General features: G+C 30.2%; 1 protein-coding gene across 10 annotated transcripts; it reads left to right on the top strand.

The window, feature by feature from the left end:
* The first annotated feature begins 12,103 nt into the window (after window positions 1-12,103).
* On the top strand, window positions 12,104-25,079 carry LOC127279725 (histone H3.v1-like). Of its 10 annotated transcripts, XR_007842693.1 has the most exons (6): window positions 12,104-12,277; window positions 12,541-12,692; window positions 12,956-13,146; window positions 13,410-13,575; window positions 14,931-15,429; window positions 16,569-16,718. XR_007842693.1 is itself a non-coding variant. In XM_051302254.1 (5 exons), exon 5 carries the CDS (start codon window positions 23,197-23,199, stop codon window positions 25,033-25,035), a length of 1,839 nt encoding a protein of 612 aa, XP_051158211.1. In that variant the 5' UTR covers window positions 12,104-12,277; window positions 12,541-12,692; window positions 21,028-21,230; window positions 21,495-21,660; window positions 23,015-23,196; the 3' UTR covers window positions 25,036-25,079. The 10 variants fall into 10 exon arrangements, 9 of the variants coding, with proteins under 9 accessions (XP_051158211.1, XP_051158229.1, XP_051158224.1 ...); XM_051302254.1 differs by lacking the exons at window positions 12,956-13,146; window positions 13,410-13,575; window positions 14,931-15,429; window positions 16,569-16,718 and adding exons at window positions 21,028-21,230; window positions 21,495-21,660; window positions 23,015-25,079; XM_051302272.1 differs by lacking the exons at window positions 13,410-13,575; window positions 14,931-15,429; window positions 16,569-16,718 and adding exons at window positions 21,495-21,660; window positions 23,015-25,079.
* The last annotated feature ends 248 nt before the right edge of the window (window positions 25,080-25,327 follow it).

Raw genomic sequence — 25,327 nt, 5'->3', positions numbered from 1 at the left:
TCTCATTCTCATAACTTTTCTCCACAGTGATATTTGTGCTTTCTTTCTTTCTCTCTCTTTCTTTTTTGACTACAATTTTTCGGATATATGAAAATCAATCAATATCAAAATTATAGGAAAAATTTTTCGCACATAGATTTTTTTCCGAAAAGAAACTTTCCAACAAAATGAAATTAATTTGGAAAGAATTTTCTGTTTTTATTTAGAAGAAATTTTCTTTTTTTGTTTTAGTTATAAATGATTATAAATCAAATTAGTACTTTGTTAAGTAGAATTTTCGATTAAAAGTTCTTGTTTTATTGAATTACATCGTGATTCTTTATTTTCTCGAATTACAAAGGGGTAATTTTATGTATGCCAATGAAACGGCACTCATTAGCACCACCAGCACCGTATAATAGACCACAAAGCTGTTCTAAAGCGTTGCTGCTATTTCAACGACAGAGAAAGTTTGACCCTTGACCGTACAATTTACATAAAATAATTTTAAAAATACGTTTAACAATAATATAACATTATTTCCATTTTTTATGACTAAAGAAAATTAGATAAATTTTTTAAATTTTATACAATAATAAATATTTGTGTAATTTATTTTATAATTCTACGATTACTATATCAGTAGTAAAATACAGTTTTAGTCAGACAAGGTATAAAGCAGTTTCAGAACTGAATTTTTAAAATTTTTATAAGCAATTCTTTTTTACAGAAATTTTTTTAAATTAAAAGTATTATATTACAAAAGTGAATTTTAATGTTATTTAATTTGTAAGCACAATTTTTCAAGATTAGTTTTCTATTAGAAGTTAGTCCTTTTAAGCTTCATGTAGTTTGGATATAGGGTTCCTGTTTGTCAGAAACGTGCTTCCGATTAATCGGCATAGATAGTAAACTAATCCATTACATATTTTTCGAAAATTTAAAACTTTTGCTTTAAACTTTCCCAGTATGGTTTCTCGCACAGCAATATATATATATATATTTTCATGGAGACTTTTGTTTTAATTCGACAATGACACGTTAGTTAAGTTTGTGTAAAGGATCCTTTAGTCATAAAATAAACTAAAGGAAAAGCCTCTTTCAACCCTGATAATGAATTCTCATGGAACTTAGAAAGTTCTCATTGGTATTTCATTTAATGGCATTGTGAAAATTTCAATGAGTCTGAAAGAAAAGCATTTTAGTACCCAAAAGAAAAATGCGATTTCTCTCTCATTATTTCTAAAATAAATAATCAATTTAAATATTTGAATGAAAAACTATTTTTTGTGTAATATTTAAAAAAAAATCAAAAAATATGCCACTAAAATTTATTCTCATAAAGACAATGTATGTTTTATTTTCATAAAAAGCACGATTTTAATATTCGACCTCTCTTTTAATACTAATAAATGATATTGACATTTTTCTAATTTACAGTCACGTATTGAGTTGAATTGACTGATGCTTCGCGTTGAATACGCGCGAATCAAACAAATGCATATATAGATGTAAAGTGGAGAAAAAAAATGTAAGTTTTTATCCACGATTATAAGAGGGCTCTTGACACATTTTATTCATTGTGCACAGATCTATTGAATAGTATATCAATTGAAATGCATTTTCAATATAAATATGCTAAAGTATGCTCTTCTTTTAGAGTCAAGGATTTAATAAGTATGAAAGACGTACAAAATAGATGCTAAAATAGCTTACACTAAACGCTAATTTGCATCACATCTGTATGCACCATCGCGCATATCCTCGGCTTAGACAGAGTGCTTTTCCCTTAAGACTTCGTTAATCTATGTATATGTATACATCTATACAAAATAGGTCATCGCGGAAACTGAATAATCAAGAAGCGTATTACATTTTATCTCTCAAAGGTCAAACATGTTTGTGGGTAAGAGTTATCAAAAGAGAAAAAAATATTTTTCCCACAGAATATCGCGCAAAAAATTTAATATATTTTTTTGGATTTTTTTAGTTGAAACCGCTATAAGGTCTTTTAAAAAAATAAAATTTATTTTTTATTTAAAAAAAATGTATTTTTAAAATTTATCACAAAAACCAAGTTTTAATTATCGAATTTCACAATAAGTTGATTTCGACGAAGTTATTTTTCAATTTTAAAATGATTCCAATATACGTCGAGTTTTGATTGTTTCATTATTGGATTTTAACGAATATTCAGATAGACAAATTTTTGGGAGAGCGCTTGTTAGGTAAAAATAAAAATGAAAAACTATTATATTTCATGAATTTTATTTGTTTTTATTTAATAAATTTTGATAGATGGAGAAGAAAACTTTTCCTTTCTTACAAAACTCTAGAAATATATAGTCGAAAATGGCATTATAATAGGATTGTTAGTAACATTTCATGTGATAAGTTGGATGGGAACTAAACTCCAGAGATATTTAACCACAAGAGCCACTGGACTCACCTTACTGATTTAGGGAAACCAATTATAAGTGCCTTGAAAGTTGGAACGAACTATAGAGAAGTTGCGCCAGAGTTTACGTAAAGGTCGACACTTCGGAACGACAGTAATTTGTAAGCTTCAACTGAAGTGATTCGAAAATTTCAGCCTGACGAGTCTGAGGATCGCACGGTATTTCAAAGATTTTGTCCCTTTCCATCAATTTCACTTACCAATTGTAAGTCATGAGCGCAAGTGTTTCAGTTCATTGAAAATTTTCCTTTTTTTTAATTTTTCAATTTCTTTTGTAAAAATCCGTTTTAGTCCGAAAAAATTAATTTTGTTCTGCTCTAAGTAGTAATGTACAGATTTAGTCGAACAAATAATAAATAAATAATTAATCATTTTTAAAAAATATATAATTTAATAGTTAGTTGATTAAAAATTTTTAGTCACTATTTCACTATTTTTATTATTCGATAAGAAATAATTGTAATATCTTAAAAATCGACTAATTTACAAAGGCATAAAATTCAACACGTTTGAATTTCATAAATATAGAAGTTAGTTTTCCAAGCACTCGTCACGCCATTTCTTAACATGGCTTTTCTGCATTCGTGAAACTGCTTTACGCTGTCTCCTTTAATTTTATTGAAGCTTCCTTCAGAATGACAAGTACCCTATCCTAGACCACTTGATTTTAACTGAATTTGTACTTCGTTAGCTTCATGAATTAGTGCACATAGAGTTCTAAAACATGAGAAAACTTAAAGGAATTTTTAAATATTTTTACAATTACAAATATATATAATGTTTAAAAATTCCATTTGAATGAAATTAAAAATTATAACTGCAATCATGAATAATATGCGTAGAAAATATTTTTTTCATCATAAATGAAAGAGTGTGAGGAGCAAAAAAAAATCTCAAATGAAATTATCTATGGAAATTCGTTAATAAACAAAACCAGAAATAATGAAACTGAAATTGTTTTAACGATTTTGGTGTCGATGTAATTAAAAATTTAATTATACGCTTGAAAAAATAAATTTAAAACGTGATTGAATTTTTTTGTTCTTTTTAAAACAGTACAAATTTCAAATTAATTTAATTGCTTTTTTAATCAACTATTTGCATTGATTTTGAGACTATGTGACGATAATAAATTGAAGTTCAAAAAATGGATTAATTTTAAGAAACTTGACAATTTTTACGATCGTTTTCTTTCTTTAAATATCGTTACTTAAATAGTTTTTTATAGTAGTGATGGTCTGCAAGTCAGTTTTAAGATAAAAAATTTTCTAGTCAAACTACTTTTCACCAGCTCTTACTATGCGCGAAAAATATTGATTTAAAATTAAACAGTTTATATGGATAAATTTTGGATTTTCCTTTTGTTTTGATTTTCTATTGTCAACATTATTCAGACCTTAGTGTTAGAGCTGCGGTTGATCTACATCGCCGACGAGTGGTATGGCATACATTAATGCAAGACCAACAGCTTCAAGAACCTGAGATATATATCAAGAATAAGATGCAGAGAGCGAGAGGGCGATAGAGAAAGAGAGAGAAAGAGATAGAAGGAGAGAAACCGTTTGTGTAAGCGTATAAGTGGGTGGATTTCAAGTGGGCTACCTAAAGTCCTTGGCAAACTACTTCCAAACCCAATTACTTCTGTTTTAGGAAGTTCTCTGCCTGCAAAAGGTGACGAATTGAGTGGGTCCTTCGCTTAGTAATTATCAAAGTCTCTAGTATTTGCTCTTCCCAAAATGTTTTTCACTGCCAAGTTTAGGAAAATTTATCACCCACCCCTCGCGAATAATTGTTTTTCCCGTTCGATTTTCTTTAAAATTCATTAAATTAGTTATTATCAGTATAGTCTGACTGAAACTCATTTTTACTACTGATATCAATGTTTCGTCTGAAATCGTATTTACTACTAAAAATTCCAAATATTCAGAAAAGTCATGACTGACTGAAATTGACTTGTACTACTTGAAAATAAAATAGACGAAATTAAAATTGCAAATAAAATTTAAAAAAATTCCCAATATGTGCTGTGCACCAATTTGATAAAACAGAACTGAAAAATCATAGGAAATTATTAAATTGCTGTAATCGAAAGAGAGAAACGTCAATGTGAAACTGACAAACAAGAAACTGAGGAGATGAATTTTTTTTTTGGTTTTTAAATCGCCAATATAGGCTTTACTCGAGTATTGAAAAATATATATTATATTGGAAAAATATGATTGAAAGCAAAAGAATTTAGAGCGAGATAAAAAAAACATGTTTCAGGATCTACTCATGATCAGTTGTACAACAAAATTAAAGTGTCATCGAGGAATTAAATTCAGTTGAAGCAACGAATTTTGAGAACGAATCGTACAATCGTACATCTACGTTTATTTTTCATCGTGTATAAATAACGGATATTCATGGAAGCTCCACTCATCATCGCTCCTGTCATATCCATGCTTTAAAGTAAATATATGACGTTGAAAGACGAAAAATTTGTGACTCTCCGTCAACTGTCCTCTACTAAATTCATTATAATAAATCAACGCACAAATTATTATTATAAACTCAGTATATTTAAAGTGGGAAATAATTTATGTGTCACATTTATAATCAACAGATCTATATATCTTTTTATTATATACTAAATCACTGAAGGAAATATTCTACGAAATTATAATTCAGCTAAATTTTATTAACTAAAAATTCGGTTAAGTTAAATTTCTCAAATAGGCAGACGTATAGAATACATAAAATTTTTCTGGTTTTGTTAAATTTACTTAAAACTTTAGTCAAATAAAATCTCTAGCGTATAAATAAAATATAATTTTGTGTTTTTAAGGGAGAAAAAAAAATTCGTCGCAAGGATAAGAAATCCAAAGGGAATCCTAAATTCTGAAAACTCTTGGCTTTGTTGGCAATTATCGTCAGGGGATTTGAAAAAAAGTTGAATAAGGTCAACCTCTTAAATCTTTGTAAAGTTGACACGACCCTGTTAGAGACAATACGTTTTAAATCGTTAATATCTACTTCCGTAATTTCGTTTTGTGGGTAATTTGAACAAAATTCATTTATAGTCACGGAATTAGCGAAATTAGGTCTCGGCCCTATAAAAAAGTGTTAAAAGAAGTAGAAAATTTAACTAAAAAAATTATTGGATACAAATAAACATAATCGAATTATTTGAATCAAATAAATTTTTTTCCAGTGGCAAATTCAAGACATTCATTGCGCAATACAAGTATGAAAAAAAATCTAGGTAATTTTTTTTTATTTTGTTAATAAATTCCATTTGTTCGGTTTTCGACTCAGTGTTTCCTCGAGCGTTAATTCGTTTTACTCAGTTTCCTTTGAATTCAACAGCTCTAAAACCATTGCGACCGCGAACAATTACACTAATTAGCGAATTAGGGACGTTGCCTTCCTTCCTTCCTTGCCTTCGAATCGTTCTCTCTTTCGCGAATTACACGAGTTTTAATGAATTACAAAACAAAGTTAGCGGTATTATTGAAAAGTTACTTTGCTTGTTCTTTTCATTGTGACATTTCATCCCCCTTGAAACTCTATTCTTGATTCTCTTCTAAGAAAAAAAAGATACTACATCGTTTAACTAACCGCGAATTTATTTTCATTTAATTGTTTTTTTACAAAAAAAACAATTATAACTCTTTTAAGATCAGTTGAATGTGAAAGCTGAAAGGAACTTCTGATTGACTCTTGTTTCAAGAATAAAATTATTGTACTGTATAATTATTGTACTATAAAAAGGTTTCATATTGAATAAAGAATTTAGGAAATAATTAAAAGTTAATAATTAATTAAAATTTGTAAATAAAATAAAAAAATGTTTCAAATCATTATATAATTGAAAGTCGATTGTTGAACTGAAATTATTTCTCAGTGGTACATATAGCAAATTGCAAAAGTTTATTGTCGTTTCAGTCATTAATTTTGTTGATCGTTACATATAACCCGATGACAATAAAATCTACAATATCACACAGTAAAAGCAGTGGTTCCTTTTTTATGACATTTAAATTTGATTTCAAATAAATTTCAAGCGAATAACAATATATATTATGTAACATATATATTATTACATAAATTGAACGTTTGATCATTTAAAGTCTCAAATTTCATAATTTATTCTACAAATATCAATGACCGATTAATAAATCAATATTTAACAAAATATAAGTATTTGATGTACATATATGTATATCATTGAAAATTGTTTCGCATTTCCAATGTATGTTCAGAGTGTATTTTGAATATCGAATTCGATTTGAAATGTGAATCTTTATTTACAACTATTATTGGCAAATATTTTCTAATAATTGGTCCTAGCACATATACACGACTCGACTGTTCACGTTTAATTAAACACAGCTGTTTTGACACCGGGAATAGATAGTTCCTGTGGTGCACCATTCGAAGGCAGTTGATTTAACTGAAACATCTGCCGCCCTGTGCATAATAAACTGTTGTTACATATGTCCTTGGGTTTTGCATTTGATTTCAAATTTACTCTCATTTCTACCATTGTTCGTAAATATCAAATCTTTCAATAATTTCCACGTAAATAAAAAAACACATTACACACATGTCGAAAAATTTAGCCCCACAGTCATGTTTTAAATCGAGAGCTGGAAAATCCAATGGTTTAAAATAACAATTAATCTTCTTTTCACGTGATGCGGTGAAATCCATTTCATTTGCAAACGAGACGAGTGTGTTTTAAATCTTGAGGCAAATTCTCTCGGAGTTTACTTGGCCCTCGCGTTTCATCATCTGTATATAGCAATACAGTCCCTCGCTGTCTGATTAAAAGCCCTGAGCTAAATTAAATACAGAATTTTCAACTTGGAAGGCAAAAGAAGAAAAAAAATTCTTAGAAAGATTGGTTGTTCAGTTACACTGTGAAACCGGAAAAAGAGAAAATAATAATAATAATAAAAAAAACAGTAGTCAAATTAACCTTTTCCTCTCGCTTCGAGAAGCAAAGGCCTCTTTGAAAGTGAGACGTCAAACAGTTTTCAAAGTCTTGGGCGCAGTCAATATTTTCATTTTGTCGAATGCTAATCAAAGAAAATGTTCTCGTTCTTCCTTCAAACAAAGTTTTTTTTTCCTTTGAAAATATATCTTTTATGCTGAACTAGAAAACTTTCAGATATTTTGTCTGACTAAAACGTAACAATTTATCTAAAATTATGTCTGACTGAAAGTGTCACAAGAAATTGATTTAAAAAAATGTCTTAGATTAAAATTTTGATTCCGTACTGGCCAATATATGTGAGAAAGGTCATGTCCAGAGTATAGAATCAGCTTCGTCAACGATATTCGAAATTCGTTATAGATACTGGCGACTCGCCATGGATCGATTGTCTTGATCTTTATGAGGAGAGCACAACTCGGCCGTCCGGTTTTATCAACATTGGGGCGTCGAATTTACTACTCGAGCAGATAAACTACTGTGCCTGAGTGGCTTTGGGTATTCCAGTTGAGAAGAGGGATGCTGATCACGCAGCTTCCGAAGCAGCCCGGGATGGCCTATAAACGTTGGCCAAAGGTTCGGGGTGCTCAAAATTAGGGGGATATTTTATCGGTTGAAGATCTTCTTGCACGGCTGGCATTCGAAATGACGTGCCATTTGCTGCTCGTCTTGAACGTTTATTTACAGTGTGTGTGCTGCTGCCGCTGCTGCGCGAACACACTCACTGATCGTCGATTCGCAAAATGGATGCACCTAAAAACACCTGTTACTTAATCTATTGATGTCTATATTCAAACAATCATATCCTTGTCGTTTCAATATTAAACTAAATTCACTAAAATCGTATTCTCACTTGTAAATTTAGTTGCACGTTTTCATTACAATTGATATTTTCATATACTCTCACATACACAAACCAAAACAAATTGCCCTCAAACAACATGTATTTTACCTTTTAAACGAGTTTTCGTTGGACAAAAATGCATTTTATGCGCGCTTTATTTCTAGACATTCAAATAGAATGATACTTTTGACGGGCTTGAAAACGTCAACGATGTCATGAAAAAAAAGAGGATTTATTCGTTACTACAAAAAGAAAATGTGTCCAACAAACTCATTTTAGCCGCGTGGTAAACAAATTTTTATTTATACACAATAAAGATAAAAATTACATTTTTGTATTTAAAAAAGGTTGCAAAATTTTTTTAGTTAAAAATTTGAGAAATATTATTTTAATCGAATAAAATTTACTAGAATAGATTTAGGTAAAGAGTTTTTTCTTCCTACTCAAAAAATTTGATTTCTACTACAAATTTCATTTTATAAATGAAAAAAGAAAATTTTCTCAGGAGAAAAAAAGAATTTTTCAATAAAAGCGAGTACATTAATGTTTCCTTTGATCATACTCGTAAAAGATATTCTCAATTTCTTTAAAGTATCTCTTAAATTTCGATGTAAGGTAACTCGAAATTTGCATTTTTATATACGAAATATGAAAATAATTTTGTAACTTTAGTGAGGAAAATTAGTTTCACTCTCATGCTAATAGTAAATTGACTCGTTTAACTGAAAGTATATTTACTTACATTACAGTAGAATTTTAATTTTACTAATTACCACAATTCACATATTATTGTCTGACTAAAACCGACATTTACTACTGATTCTTAGTGAAAAAAAATTCGTAAAAATATGTCTGTCTAAAACTTACTTTTACTATTATTCAAATAAATATTTTTACAAATCGAAAGAATATAAAAGTAAAATAATATTTTTTTGCTCATATGCCTCAATTTGGAGATTAATTTTAGTTTTTGACGACTATATTATAAAATATGAATATGTTTGATTCATATATGAGAAACTACACACGTTAAATCTGTATTTGAAGCTTTAGCTTTACAAAATTCCCTTTGATAGATTGTGCTGACGAGTTAGCTCAACAATTTTCGAGAGGCAAAAGGCGGAATGGGCTTCACCGACTTCGTAAGACCTTCGGCGTTAATTACAAACGATTACTTCCCCTCGAGAGGTAACTTCAACTCCGGGTAGGTACAGTCTAGGTGGCTCAGCCGTAGTGCTCTTTAGAGGCCGATGTAATCCGGATCCGTAAATCGGGATTAACCACTTCCGGAACTAGTATACCTCACCAGGAAACTGTATAGTCACTTCCTAGATAGAACATGTGAGAGCTCCCTAACACCCCATAACTTGCTCTCAAAAACAAATAACATTATTAGATTTATTTTTCTCTCTAAACACAAAAACAGATTCGAGAAAATTTTCTCACGAAAATTCCAAAACAATTTTTTGAAAAATATATTATATTTTTAATTATCACTGACAAACTATAAATTATCAACTATATAGAAAAATATTCAAGATAATTTTTCACTTTTTCGATAAAAGCGTTGGAGAATGATCCGCTAGTATCAAATGAAGCGTCACAAGAATGGTTAGGAATCGCGTAAGTTTTAAGATGAGAGAACACGATGAAAAATGCGTTGAATCGCATGCCTCGAGCAAAACCAGGATGAAAAATTTTCCTAAGAGAAAACTTTAATTACTTCCTAAGGATTAATTACTTGATGCTAATAGACACGTGTCCTCGTTCTTCTAAAGAAAGAAAAAAAATATTTTCAACTACATATACCTCACACTGTGTGAATTTTAAAGTGCGCGCATAAAGCTGTTATACGAGGGCAAGAGCAATATTCTTCTCCTGTGATATAATTTATTGCCATTAAATCGTTGGCAATATAAGAAGTATCAGAAGTTAGCATTTCACTTGGAAAATAATTTAACGATCGAAATGCAATAAAATAACTTTTTGACATTTATCGATTTCAAAGTGAACTGATTCATTACCCAAAAGTTTCTTAACTGAATATTTTTCCACTTTAAAAACTTTATTTCAGACGTTGAATTTATTATTAAATTTATAACATATTAAGTGGTGAAGTAAACCAGATATAAATTGAGTCTTAATTAATATCTCGTTAATATAAAGAGAAAAAGAAAGTATTTTTTTCAAATCACAAAAATTCCATTGATTGATGGAACTGATTCCAATTAGAGTATGCGCATATATATGACGAATAGTAGCTTTATGGAATCACGACAAGAGCTCTATCAAAAATGATAATCTAGGTTGTATCACGCTATTTTTGACAAATTTTAAAAGTCAACTTTTATTTCACTACTCCGTAAGTGGCGTCACAGCAAATTGGGAAATTTTCCACTTTATCGTACTTTATATTGTTGGACGAGGATTTTGGGATTTGATTGGGAGTCGAGAAGTTATAAATCAGTGGACAGGAGAGTTCAGTTTCGAGAACTGTTACATGATACAAATGACCTCTCCGTTACTACACCTGATACCATGTTAGTATGAGATTCGTTTTGCATATAACTGACATTAAGCATGTTTTATGGAAAACTTTTACTGCTCTAAAAGAATACAATTATTAAAGTAATTGCGTATGACTAAATCTTTTTTTACTACTAGAGTAAAAAATATTATTACGATGACCCCTGTTATTTGTTTTCTACTTTTCTATATGTGTTGTAAATGATTTTACAGATTTTTATTTATTTTATAATGAATGTACAGTTCGTTTGAGGTCAAATGTATTTCATTTTTGATAATCTTTTTTTGTAATTTAAATATTTTTTTATAAAAAAATTTAACTATAATTATTTTACACATTTTTATAGCCTTTCCTTTCTCAAATTAATTATTATCAATTTTAAGTTGTACATATCAATTTCAGTCAGACGTAATAAAAAAAAATTGATTATATTAACTATTTTTCTATTTATAAAATGTATTACCATTTGTAATTTTGATTAAAATTGCTTTCTTTGCATCAAACACAGCACTTTTAAGTAGTAAAGTTCGTATGTATTCAGACGTATTTCATTTGTGATGAATTTTTTGATGAATTGAACTATTTTTCTAATTCCTTTCTCAGATTAATTATTTGAAATAATTGTAGTTATATTTTTTTTTTAAAAATAGTTAAATCACAAAGAAATTTATTATAAATGATATACGTCTGAATACAAACAAACTATACTACTTAAAACTGTTGTGTTTGATGCAAAGAAAGCAATTTTAATAAAAATTACATTTGTAATACATTTTACTAATATAAAAATAGTTAATGTTACAAATTTTTTAAAATACGCGTCTGACTGAAAACAATCTGTACTACTGAAAATTGTGATAAAAAATCCAAAAGAGTTTAAAATATTTTATTCTAATGCAAAAAAGTAAACTTAATGTTAATAATTTAAACAATTCTTTGAAAATCAATTAAGTCTCACTATAAACGAACTGAACTACTTAATACTGTTGTTTTTATGCAAAGAAGTCAATTATAATAAAAATTGCAAAATAGTGATAGTTATAATTTTTATAAATATAAAAATAGTTAGTATAATCATTTTCTTTAAAATACGTTTGATAGAAACTTGAAAAGAAAATAAATATAGAGATCAATTTCCGCTTATTTCATTATTATTTCTCCATATTCGAAAATTAGAAATCAATGAGAAGAATATGTTGAAAAATGTATTTTTAAAAAAAAAAATTTTGTTATTGCGTTTTTTTTATTTTTTATGTAATTTTCACATTTTTAAAAACTATTTTTAAGTTGACATTATTTGTTCCAAACTCAGATCTCTCTCTTGCCGACCATTTCGTTGAGTCTTTCGTTACCATTTCGTTTACCGTTTCGTTATAAAGTATTGGATGGATTGAATGTATTGGAGGATGTAAAAGAAACACGATTTGGACAATAAGCTGAAAATCCACTTTCAAGAAATCACACGACAAGCATCTGCAATCATAAGGAAGGGTGAGTTTCTTTTTTTGACATCAATAATTTGTGTACATTTGTAGGTTGGAAAAAAAAGTGAATGTAGATATCGTGTTCCATTTCTTTCATTTTTGTTTCTCCAAATTCGAAAATTAAAAATAAATTATGAATATATGCACAATAATTGGTTTTTCTAAAAAATTAATTTTTTTTAATAACCTTTTTTTATTTTTTATGTAATTGTCACATTTTTAAAAACTTTTTTTTAAATATCGTATTAAAATGTTTTGTTCCAAACTCAGAATTCTCAGTTGCTGACCGTTTAGCTGACTTTTTCGCTAACATTTCGTTTACCGTTTCGTTTGGAGGATGTAAAAGAAACACGATTTGGACAATAAGCTGAAAATCCACTTTCAAGAAATCACACGACAAGCATCTGCAATCATAAGGAAGGGTGAGTTTCTTTTTTTGACATCAATAATTTGTGTACATTTGTAGGTTGGAAAAAAAGTGAATGTAGATATCGTGTTCCGTTTCTTTCATTTATGTTTCTTCAAATTCGAAAATTAAAAATAAATTATGAATATATGCACAATAATTGGTTTTTCTAAAAAATTAATTTTTTTTTAATAACCTTTTTTTATTTTTTATGTAATTGTCACATTTTTAAAAACTTTTTTTTAAATATCGTATTAAAATGTTTTGTTCCAAACTCAGATCTCTCAGTTGCTGACCGTTTAGCTGACTCTTTCGCTGACTCTTTCGCTAACATTTCGTTTACCGTTTCGTTATAAAGTATTGGATGGATTGAATGTATTGGAGGATGTAAAAGAAACACGATTTGGACAATAAGCTGAAAATCCACTTTCAAGAAATCACGCGACAAGCATCCGCAATCATAAGGAAGGGTGAGTTTCTTTTTTTGACATGAATAATTTGTGTACATTTGTAGGTTGGAAAAAAAGTGAATGTAGATATCGTGTTCCGTTTCTTTCATTTTTGTTTCTTCAAATTCGAAAATTAAAAATAAATTATGAATATATGCACAATAATTGGTTTTTCTAAAAAATTAATTTTTTTTTAATAACCTTTTTTTATTTTTTATGTAATTGTCACATTTTAAAAATTTTTTTTTTAAATATCGTATTAAAATGTTTTGTTCCAAACTCAGATCTCTCAGTTGCTGACCGTTTAGCTGACTCTTTCGCTACCATTTCGTTTACCGTTTCGTTTTAACGGATGTATTGGATGATGTTAAAGGGAGCACTATTTCGACAATAAGCTGAAAATTCATTGTCAAACAATCAGACGACAATCGTCGATAATCACAACGATCGGTGAGTTTCATTTCTTTACATCAGCATGTTGTCTATATATATATATACAACTTGGAAAGAAAATAGATATAGATATTGGATTCCGATTATTTAACTTTTTTCCTCCATATTCAAAAATTAGAAATCAATGAGAAGAATATGTTGAAAAATGTATTTAAAAAAAAAAAAATTTTGTTATTGCGTTTTTTTTATTTTTTATGTAATTTTCACATTTTTCAAAAAAAATTTTAGACATTGGTTTACTATTTTTAGAATATTGACAATTCCGAACTCGAAATGTAGAAATGAAAGTGTTAAATGTGAGATGCGTCATGAAGAAAGAGACCTTGGAAGCAAAAAATGTTATTTTATGCTTTTATAATTTTTTAAATTAAAATTTGCATTTGAGAACAATTATCAATATAAAGCATAGATATTGATTTATTTTTTACACGCAAAGTTTATAGCAGAAAATGATTTTATCGTTACACAAATTTAGAAAAACGTTTAATCAATGTAAAACTGCAACAAACATAACCTTAAAATGATTTACTTTTAAGGTCCCTTTATTAGCGACAAGTGACATATGCGAAGAGACTTGTGCTACAAAATAAAATTTTTAATTAAATAATAAGAAGTATAATAATAATAATAAATAACAAAAATTTGTATTTATAAAATTAATTTTATTCCAAAAATGGAAAGGGGAAAATGAAGAAAGAGTTTAGTGAGAAAAAATAGTTGTTGAATAAATAAAATTTCATTGTTTCTCATATTTTTCCTATATTTTGAAACTCGAATTGTGAAACTCACTTATTGAATATGATAATTTTGGTTTTTTATTATAATTTTACAAGAAAGATAAAGTCACATAAAAATTGTATTTTTCCTTTATCAACAATGTCAATGTAAGATATATAGAAAGAAAAATTGCCAAGTCGTCGACACGATAACTACAATTTTCCTGGTTTCATTTCCGAAAACTTGTTAAATTAATGAACAAGTTAATAGTGAAAAGGGAAATAATTTTGTTTATATTTCATTTAGGTATTATTTTCACTATTTACTATAAATTCAAATTATTTCTGAAATATTGAAAGTTTTTTCAGGTTAGGTCAATTTTAAGAATAGTTTTCCAAATAATTGATATTGTTTATAAAATTAACGTGATTTTTTGTACCAAAATAATATTAAAAATTATTGTTTTAAAGGAAATTAAATTATTAATTTTGAAAAATTATTCACTTATTTTTAAAAATTGGAACAAAAACAAATAGTGTCACAAGAGGACCCCCTCTTTATCGAAATATATAGTGACATGGTTTTGCTCTATTCTTTATTTTGCTAATTTACTAATATTTTCCTGTATTTCGTAGGTATAAAAATCAAGAGTGTCAGAACTCGCATCGGGATTTAAGATAAACCAGCCGCAACATACAAAGTGGACAAGATTGGTGTCAATGTTTCATGAAATTTGAAAGATTAACCAATGAATATATCAATATATTTAGCCAACCACAGTGTCGGGACCCATAGGAAATTGGCTAATCACGTGACATTAAGAACGAAGGGGTGGTGATCACATATCATGATTTATTAACACATCTTCTCTGTGCCTATAAAGCAGCTCATCGACCACCATTGCTATTTCGTGCATAAATCGTGAAATAAGTGAAAGTATCATCCACGAGCATCTCATCAATCGTAAAAGTTTATAAACGTTTAAAAATATCAAAAATTACTAGGTGAATTTAAATTTAAAAAAAAGACAATATTTAAAACTCAAGTGGGTGCTTTTTGACAAAAAAAAATAAATAAGCCAGGATATCATTGGACGCCACATGCTTTACATCACTGGAGTTGGTTATTTTTTAAGTAAGTATAAGTATATAATCATTTTATGTAATTTATAATATAAATGTATAAAACTTTTTATTTTTCTTATAATATATATATATATATATATATATATATATATATATAAATTAGTTTTTTAATTTTTCTTTTCTATGTTATAAATTACCGCATAAATTACAATAAATTACCAAAATTTTATATTTTATTTTAAATTTTGTTTTTTACATGTAATATTTAAATTTATTTAAAATTTTTATTAAGTACTATAATAATTCATTATATCATATGCATTTAATTTTAAGTTTAATTTGAAAAAGTTTCTATAATAATAGAATTATGTATGAAAAGTTATACAATTTATATGTAAGTTAAAAAACTTTAATTTTAATTTAATTATATTTATAAATTGAAGTAAATTATCTATTTTCGATGTCGCAGAACAAGAATTTTCGTATTTGAAATGTAAACATTTTTTTCAGTATGTTTACGGTTTCAAAGAGTATCTCTACGATTAAAATATAAACATATATTGTGTTAAAACTTGCTTTCCTTGGGATTCAACATGGCAACAATGGCTTCTAATTTTCCAAGAATTTCACACTAAACGCGAATATGTTTATTTTTTAATCGTACAGATACTCTTTGAAACCGTAAAATAAAACTTTCAAGTATAATAGTCAAGAATGAAATAAAATTAATAAAATAATAAATTTAAAATAAATTTAATTATTAAAAAAAAAAAATTTTTAAATCAAATATAAAATTTTGGAAATTTATTGTAATTTATACGGTAATTTATGAAATTTTTAAGGTAATTTATAATATATAAAAGAAACATTTTAAACTAATTTTGCAAATTTGTAGGGTAATTTATGTTATTTATTATTTTAATTAATAAAATTAAATATATAACATTTTCATAATTTATAAAAATAAATAATAATAAATAAATTAAATTAAATTAATAAAATTTATTAATTTATTAAATTAATAATAATTTAATTTATAAAATTTATTATTAATAATTAATAAATAAATAATAATTTAATTTATCAAATTATGTAAATTAATAAAATTTTAATATTATTATATTAAAAAATTATTTATTATTTAATTGACTCATTTTTCTAATTTTGTATTATTAATTCTTTACAAAGATTGATGCTTATTTCCAAGCAGCTACTGCTGTTGCTTTCGACAATTGTTGCCGAGTATGTGACTCTACACAAAGTACTTCACAAATTTAGGGATAAATGAAATATCTGGATTTCAACAAGAACTGCAAATTCTCAACAATAATTATTATACTTTCGGTAAGCAAAATGACATATAATATTAAAAATTTTTGCTCTACTTTTACTGACCTCTTGTACCAATAATTATTTCACTTTTCTATTACTATAATTACTATTTTGTATAAATGTTTCTCCTCCTGCTACTAGAACGTAAGGCTTCTCATATTATCTCTCGTTTCGTGTCTTTTCAGATGGTGTGTGCTGGCTTGGCTGCGGTGATCTACCGGCGTTCGAAATCACGCGCAACCTTCCGCCTGAGTGCATTTTTTCGACAGACACATAGAAAAAAAAACAGGAAGTCAACAAGAAACCAAAAAAAAAAAAGAAAAAGCAGAATTGATATAGAATTCTACTGCAGCATCTAAGTAGGAAGCCGATTGGATAGAGAAATCTCCCCTATATAAAAAAAGGGAATTTTTTTCAAAAGTTAAACGTCCCAATCTCGCAATTTCCACAATGCACGAAACTTATCCCAGTGCGGCAAAAGTGTTTTATCAATTATCCCGAGTCTCACAAGCGCCAAATTTAAAATGTTTTTACCCGCGTTCACGTCACGATTCCACGATGTCTTACACGTCGCACAACGCGCAGTTCTGTTGATTTTTATTTTCATTCGTTTGTTGCAGCAACTGCAGAGTTTTGTGGTCAGATACTCGTCGACGAAAACAATACGTAAATTTTCATATTTAGACTGCTTCTCGATTAATCGTTTCATTACTTTCCGCAGTGGCATGCGAACGTGGCCCTTCATCCACGGGGATATTTTGGGTGATCCAATAGCCAACAGTTGTTTCTTGTTTGTGTCGCCTACCAAGTAATTTGCAAGATAGTCTGTCTCGCGTTGAACACACATATATTTGTCCCACTTGAGAGCAGCAACTTTTCTCTTCTCTTGAAATGGTTGATTTCTATTGAAAGACTCCAATAGATATTCCGTCGAGATGAAAATTTGTCTCGGATCTTTGTGGTTCACTTTACCTCGGTACTTATCGCAGACTTGCAAATCGTGATAAAATTTTTTGTAATCCTTGGTGTGCTTGTGAAGAATGGCTCGTCGAGAGTTTTCCTGTGTTTGCCATCTGTACGATTTAGTTGAAATTTTAATGGGTTTATCAACACTTTTAATGTTGAACTCTGGAGTCATATTCCTTTCAACTCCACCAAACGCAAACTTTAAGCCGGGGTCCAGTCCCTTCAACACTTTATACTGGGTCAAATCCGGTGTCTCTGGCTGCTCGTGTCTGTCATGATTGTTTTCGAAAAAATTAATCGCTCCTTGTTGACTCGTACTTTTGAGATATTAAACATATTGTTCCACCTTTGATCGTTAACATTTTCCCTATCGGGTCGTCGTTGATCCTTGACGTTTTGGTGTCGTTTATTTTCTAATTTCATTTCCTCCTTGATCGGAGTCAACTGGTTGGCGATTTCTTTTACACGACTTTTGATGGAAGACAGTCGTTTTGCATTTTGTGGACTATTTTCCCTTTCCAAATTTTTAGCTTCTCTTCCCAAGGCCGTTTTTTCATCATACAACAATTTGGACTGTTCCTTTAATGGCGTAATAATGTTTTTGTGTTTCAGCTCTTGTGCTGAAATTTGATCTTTCGAAAACATTACCGATGCTTTTTCAATGGGAGTGTAATCTGAGCTTACTTTCAGCAATTCTTTTTCCAAATCTGCCAATCCAGTATTTGTGTAAGTGATATACTTGAGGCCCGGTTTCATGATGGGTACGAGAAGAAAACTTTTTCTTCCTTGACGAGCAAAGTATCCTTGGAGGCGATGAAAGAAAATGAGAAATTTGTGGCACTTATTTCTCTTTCCAAGATCACGAAAGTCTAAATTTTCCACGTTTAAAGTCTTGAGAGTCTCACTGTCGCATTCGTTGTGTTTAAATAGATTGTCGAGTTTTGTTTTGATGATATTTCCTCGATTAACCTCCATCTCTTCATCGTCTTCCTCTTCCTCTGTAGGCTCTTTATATTTTGATGCTGGAATGTCTTTTTTTAGAGGGATTTGATTCTTTCTTCTTATGAGGTGTAGGAGGAGGCTTCCAATTTTTATTGATTAATTTCATTGCCAAAAGATCTCGATGTTTGGCACCTCTATTTCTGCCATGTAAATTGACATCGTAGACATTTTTCCGTTGTAAAACATCGCGAGATCTGTTTAATTTCTTGATGTGTCTGTAAATTAATTTCTCTACATTTTCTTCGTCTGGATGCAACCCTACCAATTCTCTACGCCTCTGTCTTCTTTCTTGTCGAAACCGTGTTTTCAACATCCTCTTTTTCTTTGACCACCGCTCTCTTTTTCGTGCGTTTCGCGCCCTACGAGTCAATATTTCATTACGGCGATTAATCTGTTGCTGGTCATTGAGTTGATCAATTTTTTAGTTTCATTTTCGTTACAGGTTTTGGAAATAATTCGTGTTTGAAGAATGTTGCAAGTCGATCCCTTGCATGATAATGGAGATTCGTCAAGTAATTATCATTCAATTGTCTGCTCATTTCTTGAATTTGTGAAGTAAGATTTCTACAATTAAACAATTGAAATTCTTCTCCCATGTACTCGGTAAACTGAGGAATAAATTCTTTTCTTAATTTATCACTATATTCATTTTTCGCAGCCACTGGCAACTTGTGACTATCCTTTCTAAACAATGCAAATATAGAATAATAGTCGGGTCCATGTTCAGTCCAGTGTTTAAGTAAATAATCATTTGTCTCATGACGAATGGCAAAGTTTACAAAAATTGTCACTAATATTGATATTGTCGACAATAATTTTACTTGATCAAATACCAAGTTTGCAAGTTTCGGGCAACAACAAAAATATTTAGAAAATCCAGTCTTTATCGTAAATTTAGTCTGTTTCTTAACGCCCTCGTCGTCGTCGTCGTGTGACGATTCTTCTACTTTTTGAGTTTTCAACTTTTCCTTCTTGGTTGATGTTTCTTTTGGAGATGTCACATTTCTTTTCGGGGTTTTTTTCGCAAAGACATCGAAATTGTTGCGTGAGGACGTTTCATGATTTATTGGTGATTTGCGCGGAGTTTTATTCCTTTTTGGCGTATCTGTCGTTTCTTTAAATTTCATATTCGCTGGAGAAGAAGTTTCGCATTTTCTTGGCACTTTTCGGGGAGTAGTTCTCTTTTTCGGTTTGGCCGACGTAAATGAGGTGGCATCCTGTAAATCGGCTTGTCGGCTGGTTGACGGCTGCGGCTCCGTGGCTACTTTTCTTGGTGTCGATAACGGTACTTTGAATCCACTTTTTGGCGTGCTCTCTTCTTGTTCGGCAGCGTATGTGATGAGTGATTCGTATAATGCTCGCTGCATATCATCACATTCCTCACGATTCTTCCTATCCTGAGGGACTTTTTCACTGCGCTTATCGTCGCTAAAATTGATTTTGAATCGTTTTTTGGGAATGGGACTTAGTTTCGATTCATCTTGTTGCACCACATCAACAGATTCACTCGATTCAATGTTCAAAAGTTTTAGATTTCTTTGCCATGACAAACTTTTCTCGTCGTCGCTTGCGTTGAAGGCGAATGTCTGTGATTCACCATCAATGGACATTTTAGTATTCTCGTCGTGAAGAATAGGTAGCTCCGGTTGTCGACTCTCAGTTGATGAGACTTGTTGATCAGATGCATTTCGACGGTAAACGAAATCACTGACATCTGAGGCATTCGGCTCTTTAGGTGACTGTTCTTCTTCTTCCGGCGGAAACAACTGTGGATCATCATCATCATCTTGACAAGGTGCATTTGGACGGTAAACGAAATCACTGACATCTGAGGCATTCGGCTCTTTAGGTGACTGTTCTTCTTCTTCCGGCGGAAACAACTGTGGATCATCATCATCATCTTGACAAGGTGCATTTGGACGGTAAACGAAATCACTGACATCTGAGGCATTCGGCTCTTTAGGTGACTGTTCTTCTTCTTCCGGCGGAAACAACTGTGGATCATCATCATCATCTTGACAAGGTGCATTTAGACGGTAAACGAAATCACTGTTGGTTGAGGCACTCGACTCTTCATAAGGAAGGGTGAGTTTCTTTTTTTGACATCAATAATTTGTGTACATTTGTAGGTTGGAAAGAAAGTGAATGTAGATATCGTGTTCCGTTTCTTTCATTTTTGTTTCTTCAAATTCGAAAATTAAAAATAAATTATGAATATATGCACAATAATTGGTTTTTCTAAAAAATTAATTTTTTTTAATAACCTTTTTTTATTTTTTATGTAATTGTCACATTTTTAAAAACTTTTTTTTAAATATCGTATTAAAATGTTTTGTTCGAAACTCAGATCTCTCAGTTGCTGACCGTTTAGCTGACTCTTTCGCTGACTCTTTCGCTGACTCTTTCGCTAACATTTCGTTTACCGTTTCGTTATAAAGTATTGGATGGATTGAATGTATTGGAGGATGTAAAAGAAACACGATTTGGACAATAAGCTGAAAATCCACTTTCAAAAAATCACACGACAAGCATCCGCAATCATAAGGAAGGGTGAGTTTCTTTTTTTGACATGAATAATTTGTGTACATTTGTAGGTTGGAAAAAAAAGTGAATGTAGATATCGTGTTCCATTTCTTACATTTTTGTTTCTTCAAATTCGAAAATTAAAAATAAATTATGAATATATGCACAATAATTGGTTTTTCTAAAAAATTAATTTTTTTTTAATAACCTTTTTTTATTTTTTATGTAATTGTCACATTTTTAAAATTTTTTTTTTAAATATCGTATTAAAATGTTTTGTTCCAAACTCAGATCTCTCAGTTGCTGACCGTTTAGCTGACTCTTTCGCTACCATTTCGTTTACCGTTTCGTTTTAACGGATGTATTGGATGATGTTAAAGGGAGCACTATTTCGACAATAAGCTGAAAATTCATTGTCAAACAATCAGACGACAATCGTCGATAATCACAACGATCGGTGAGTTTCATTTCTTTACATCAGCATGTTGTCTATATATATATATACAACTTGGAAAGAAAATAGATATAGATATTGGATTCCGATTATTTAACTTTTTTCCTCCATATTCAAAAATTAGAAATCAATGAGAAGAATATGTTGAAAAATGTATTTAAAAAAAAAAAAATTTTGTTATTGCGTTTTTTTTATTTTTTATGTAATTTTCACATTTTTCAAAAAAAATTTTAGACATTGGTTTACTATTTTTAGAATATTGACAATTCCGAACTCGAAATGTAGAAATGAAAGTGTTAAATGTGAGATGCGTCATGAAGAAAGAGACCTTGGAAGCAAAAAATGTTATTTTATGCTTTTATAATTTTTTAAATTAAAATTTGCATTTGAGAACAATTATCAATATAAAGCATAGATATTGATTTATTTTTTACACGCAAAGTTTATAGCAGAAAATGATTTTATCGTTACACAAATTTAGAAAAACGTTTAGTCAATGTAAAACTGCAACAAACATAACCTTAAAATGATTTACTTTTAAGGTCCCTTTATTAGCGACAAGTGACATATGCGAAGAGACTTGTGCTACAAAATAAAAATTTTAATTAAATAATAAGAAGTATAATAATAATAATAAATAACAAAAATTTGTATTTATAAAATTAATTTTATTCCAAAAATGGAAAGGGGAAAATGAAGAAGGAGTTTAGTGAGAAAAAATAGTTGTTGAATAAATAAAATTTCATTGTTTCCCAAATTTTTCTATATTTTGAAACTCGAATTGTGAAACTCACTTATTGAATATGATAATTTTGGTTTTTTATTATAATTTTACAAGAAAGATAAAGTCACATAAAAATTGTATTTTTCCTTTATCAACAATGTCAATGTAAGATATATAGAAAGAAAAATTGCCAAGTCGTCGACACGATAACTACAATTTTCCTGGTTTCATTTCCGAAAACTTGTTAAATTAATGAACAAGTTAATAGTGAAAAGGGAAATAATTTTGTTTATATTTCATTTAGGTATTATTTTCACTATTTACTATAAATTCAAATTATTTCTGAAATATTGAAAGTTTTTTCAGGTTAGGTCAATTTTAAGAATAGTTTTCCAAATAATTGATATTGTTTATAAAATTAACGTGATTTTTTGTACCAAAATAATATTAAAAATTATTGTTTTAAAGGAAATTAAATTATTAATTTTGAAAAATTATTCACTTATTTTTAAAAATTGGAACAAAAACAAATAGTGTCACAAGAGGACCCCCTCTTTATCGAAATATATAGTGACATGTTTTTGCTCTATTCTTTATTTTGCTAATTTACTAATATTTTCCTGTATTTCGTAGGTATAAAAATCAAGAGTGTCAGAAGTCGCATCGGGATTTAGGATAAACCAGCCGCAACATACGAAGTGGACAAGATTGCTGCCTCATCAACTTGCGCTAATTATAAGATGAAAATGTATAATGTCTACACCGCATTAGTTTTAAGCTAGATTTAATTAATTAGTTTATTATGTATTATTGTTATGGGCAATGAAAAGAAAAAAGAGCCAGAGAAATCTCCCCCATCGCGGGTTGAGATTGAGAATGAACGACGTCGCGTTTTTCGACAATTTATACCAGTGTTGCCAACTCAACGACGAGAACATGACCGTGATGTTTCGCCTAATGTGGATGCTAATCGTGTACGCACAGTGTTTAGTCCATTTATTCCCCTATTTCCGCGCCGTCGTCAACAATCGGACAATGTTGAAACTTCCAGAGTCAGTAGAGTACGTCGACAGTTGTTTCCGCCGGAAGAAGAAGAACAGTCACCTAAAGAGCCGAATGCCTCAGATGTCAGTGATTTCGTTTACCGTCCAAATGCACCTTGTCAAGATGATGATGATGATCCACAGTTGTTTCCGCCGGAAGAAGAAGAACAGTCACCTAAAGAGCCGAATGCCTCAGATGTCAGTGATTTCGTTTACCGTCCAAATGCACCTTGTCAAGATGATGATGATGATCCACAGTTGTTTCCGCCGGAAGAAGAAGAACAGTCACCTAAAGAGCCGAATGCCTCAGATGTCAGTGATTTCGTTTACCGTCGAAATGCATCTGATCAACAAGTCTCATCAACTGAGAGTCGACAACCGGAGCTACCTATTCTTCACGACGAGAATACTAAAATGTCCATTGATGGTGAATCACAGACATTCGCCTTCAACGCAAGCGACGACGAGAAAAGTTTGTCATGGCAAAGAAATCTAAAACTTTTGAACATTGAATCGAGTGAATCTGTTGATGTGGTGCAACAAGATGAATCGAAACTAAGTCCCATTCCCAAAAAACGATTCAAAATCAATTTTAGCGACGATAAGCGCAGTGAAAAAGTCCCTCAGGATAGGAAGAATCGTGAGGAATGTGATGATATGCAGCGAGCATTATACGAATCACTCATCACATACGCTGCCGAACAAGAAGAGAGCACGCCAAAAAGTGGATTCAAAGTACCGTTATCGACACCAAGAAAAGTAGCCACGGAGCCGCAGCCGTCAACCAGCCGACAAGCCGATTTACAGGATGCCACCTCATTTACGTCGGCCAAACCGAAAAAGAGAACTACTCCCCGAAAAGTGCCAAGAAAATGCGAAACTTCTTCTCCAGCGAATATGAAATTTAAAGAAACGACAGATACGCCAAAAAGGAATAAAACTCCGCGCAAATCACCAATAAATCATGAAACGTCCTCACGCAACAATTTCGATGTCTTTGCGAAAAAAACCCCGAAAAGAAATGTGACATCTCCAAAAGAAACATCAACCAAGAAGGAAAAGTTGAAAACTCAAAAAGTAGAAGAATCGTCACACGACGACGACGACGAGGGCGTTAAGAAACAGACTAAATTTACGATAAAGACTGGATTTTCTAAATATTTTTGTTGTTGCCCGAAACTTGCAAACTTGGTATTTGATCAAGTAAAATTATTGTCGACAATATCAATATTAGTGACAATTTTTGTAAACTTTGCCATTCGTCATGAGACAAATGATTATTTACTTAAACACTGGACTGAACATGGACCCGACTATTATTCTATATTTGCATTGTTTAGAAAGGATAGTCACAAGTTGCCAGTGGCTGCGAAAAATGAATATAGTGATAAATTGAGAAAAGAATTTATTCCTCAGTTTACCGAGTACATGGGAGAAGAATTTCAATTGTTTAATTGTAGAAATCTTACTTCACAAATTCAAGAAATGAGCAGACAATTGAATGATAATTACTTGACGAATCTCCATTATCATGCAAGGGATCGACTTGCAACATTCTTCAAACACGAATTATTTCCAAAACCTGTAACGAAAATGAAACTAAAAAATTGATCAACTCAATGACCAGCAACAGATTAATCGCCGTAATGAAATATTGACTCGTAGGGCGCGAAACGCACGAAAAAGAGAGCGGTGGTCAAAGAAAAAGAGGATGTTGAAAACACGGTTTCGACAAGAAAGAAGACAGAGGCGTAGAGAATTGGTAGGGTTGCATCCAGACGAAGAAAATGTAGAGAAATTAATTTACAGACACATCAAGAAATTAAACAGATCTCGCGATGTTTTACAACGGAAAAATGTCTACGATGTCAATTCACATGGCAGAAATAGAGGTGCCAAACAT

Source organism: Leptopilina boulardi, unplaced genomic scaffold (assembly GCF_019393585.1).
Source record: "Leptopilina boulardi isolate dan_hultmark-lab unplaced genomic scaffold, ZJU_Lbou_2.1 LbouV2_112, whole genome shotgun sequence".
Taxonomy (NCBI): domain Eukaryota; kingdom Metazoa; phylum Arthropoda; class Insecta; order Hymenoptera; family Figitidae; genus Leptopilina; species Leptopilina boulardi.
The sequence above is the reverse complement of the archived record's forward strand: the minus strand, read 5'-3'. Positions and strand labels throughout refer to the sequence as shown.

What these genes read in the sequence shown, in the direction of transcription:
- LOC127279725 (XM_051302310.1), top strand. Translation starts at nt 23,197, where the DNA reads ATGGGCAATGAAAAGAAAAAAGAGCCAGAGAAATCTCCCCCATCGCGG.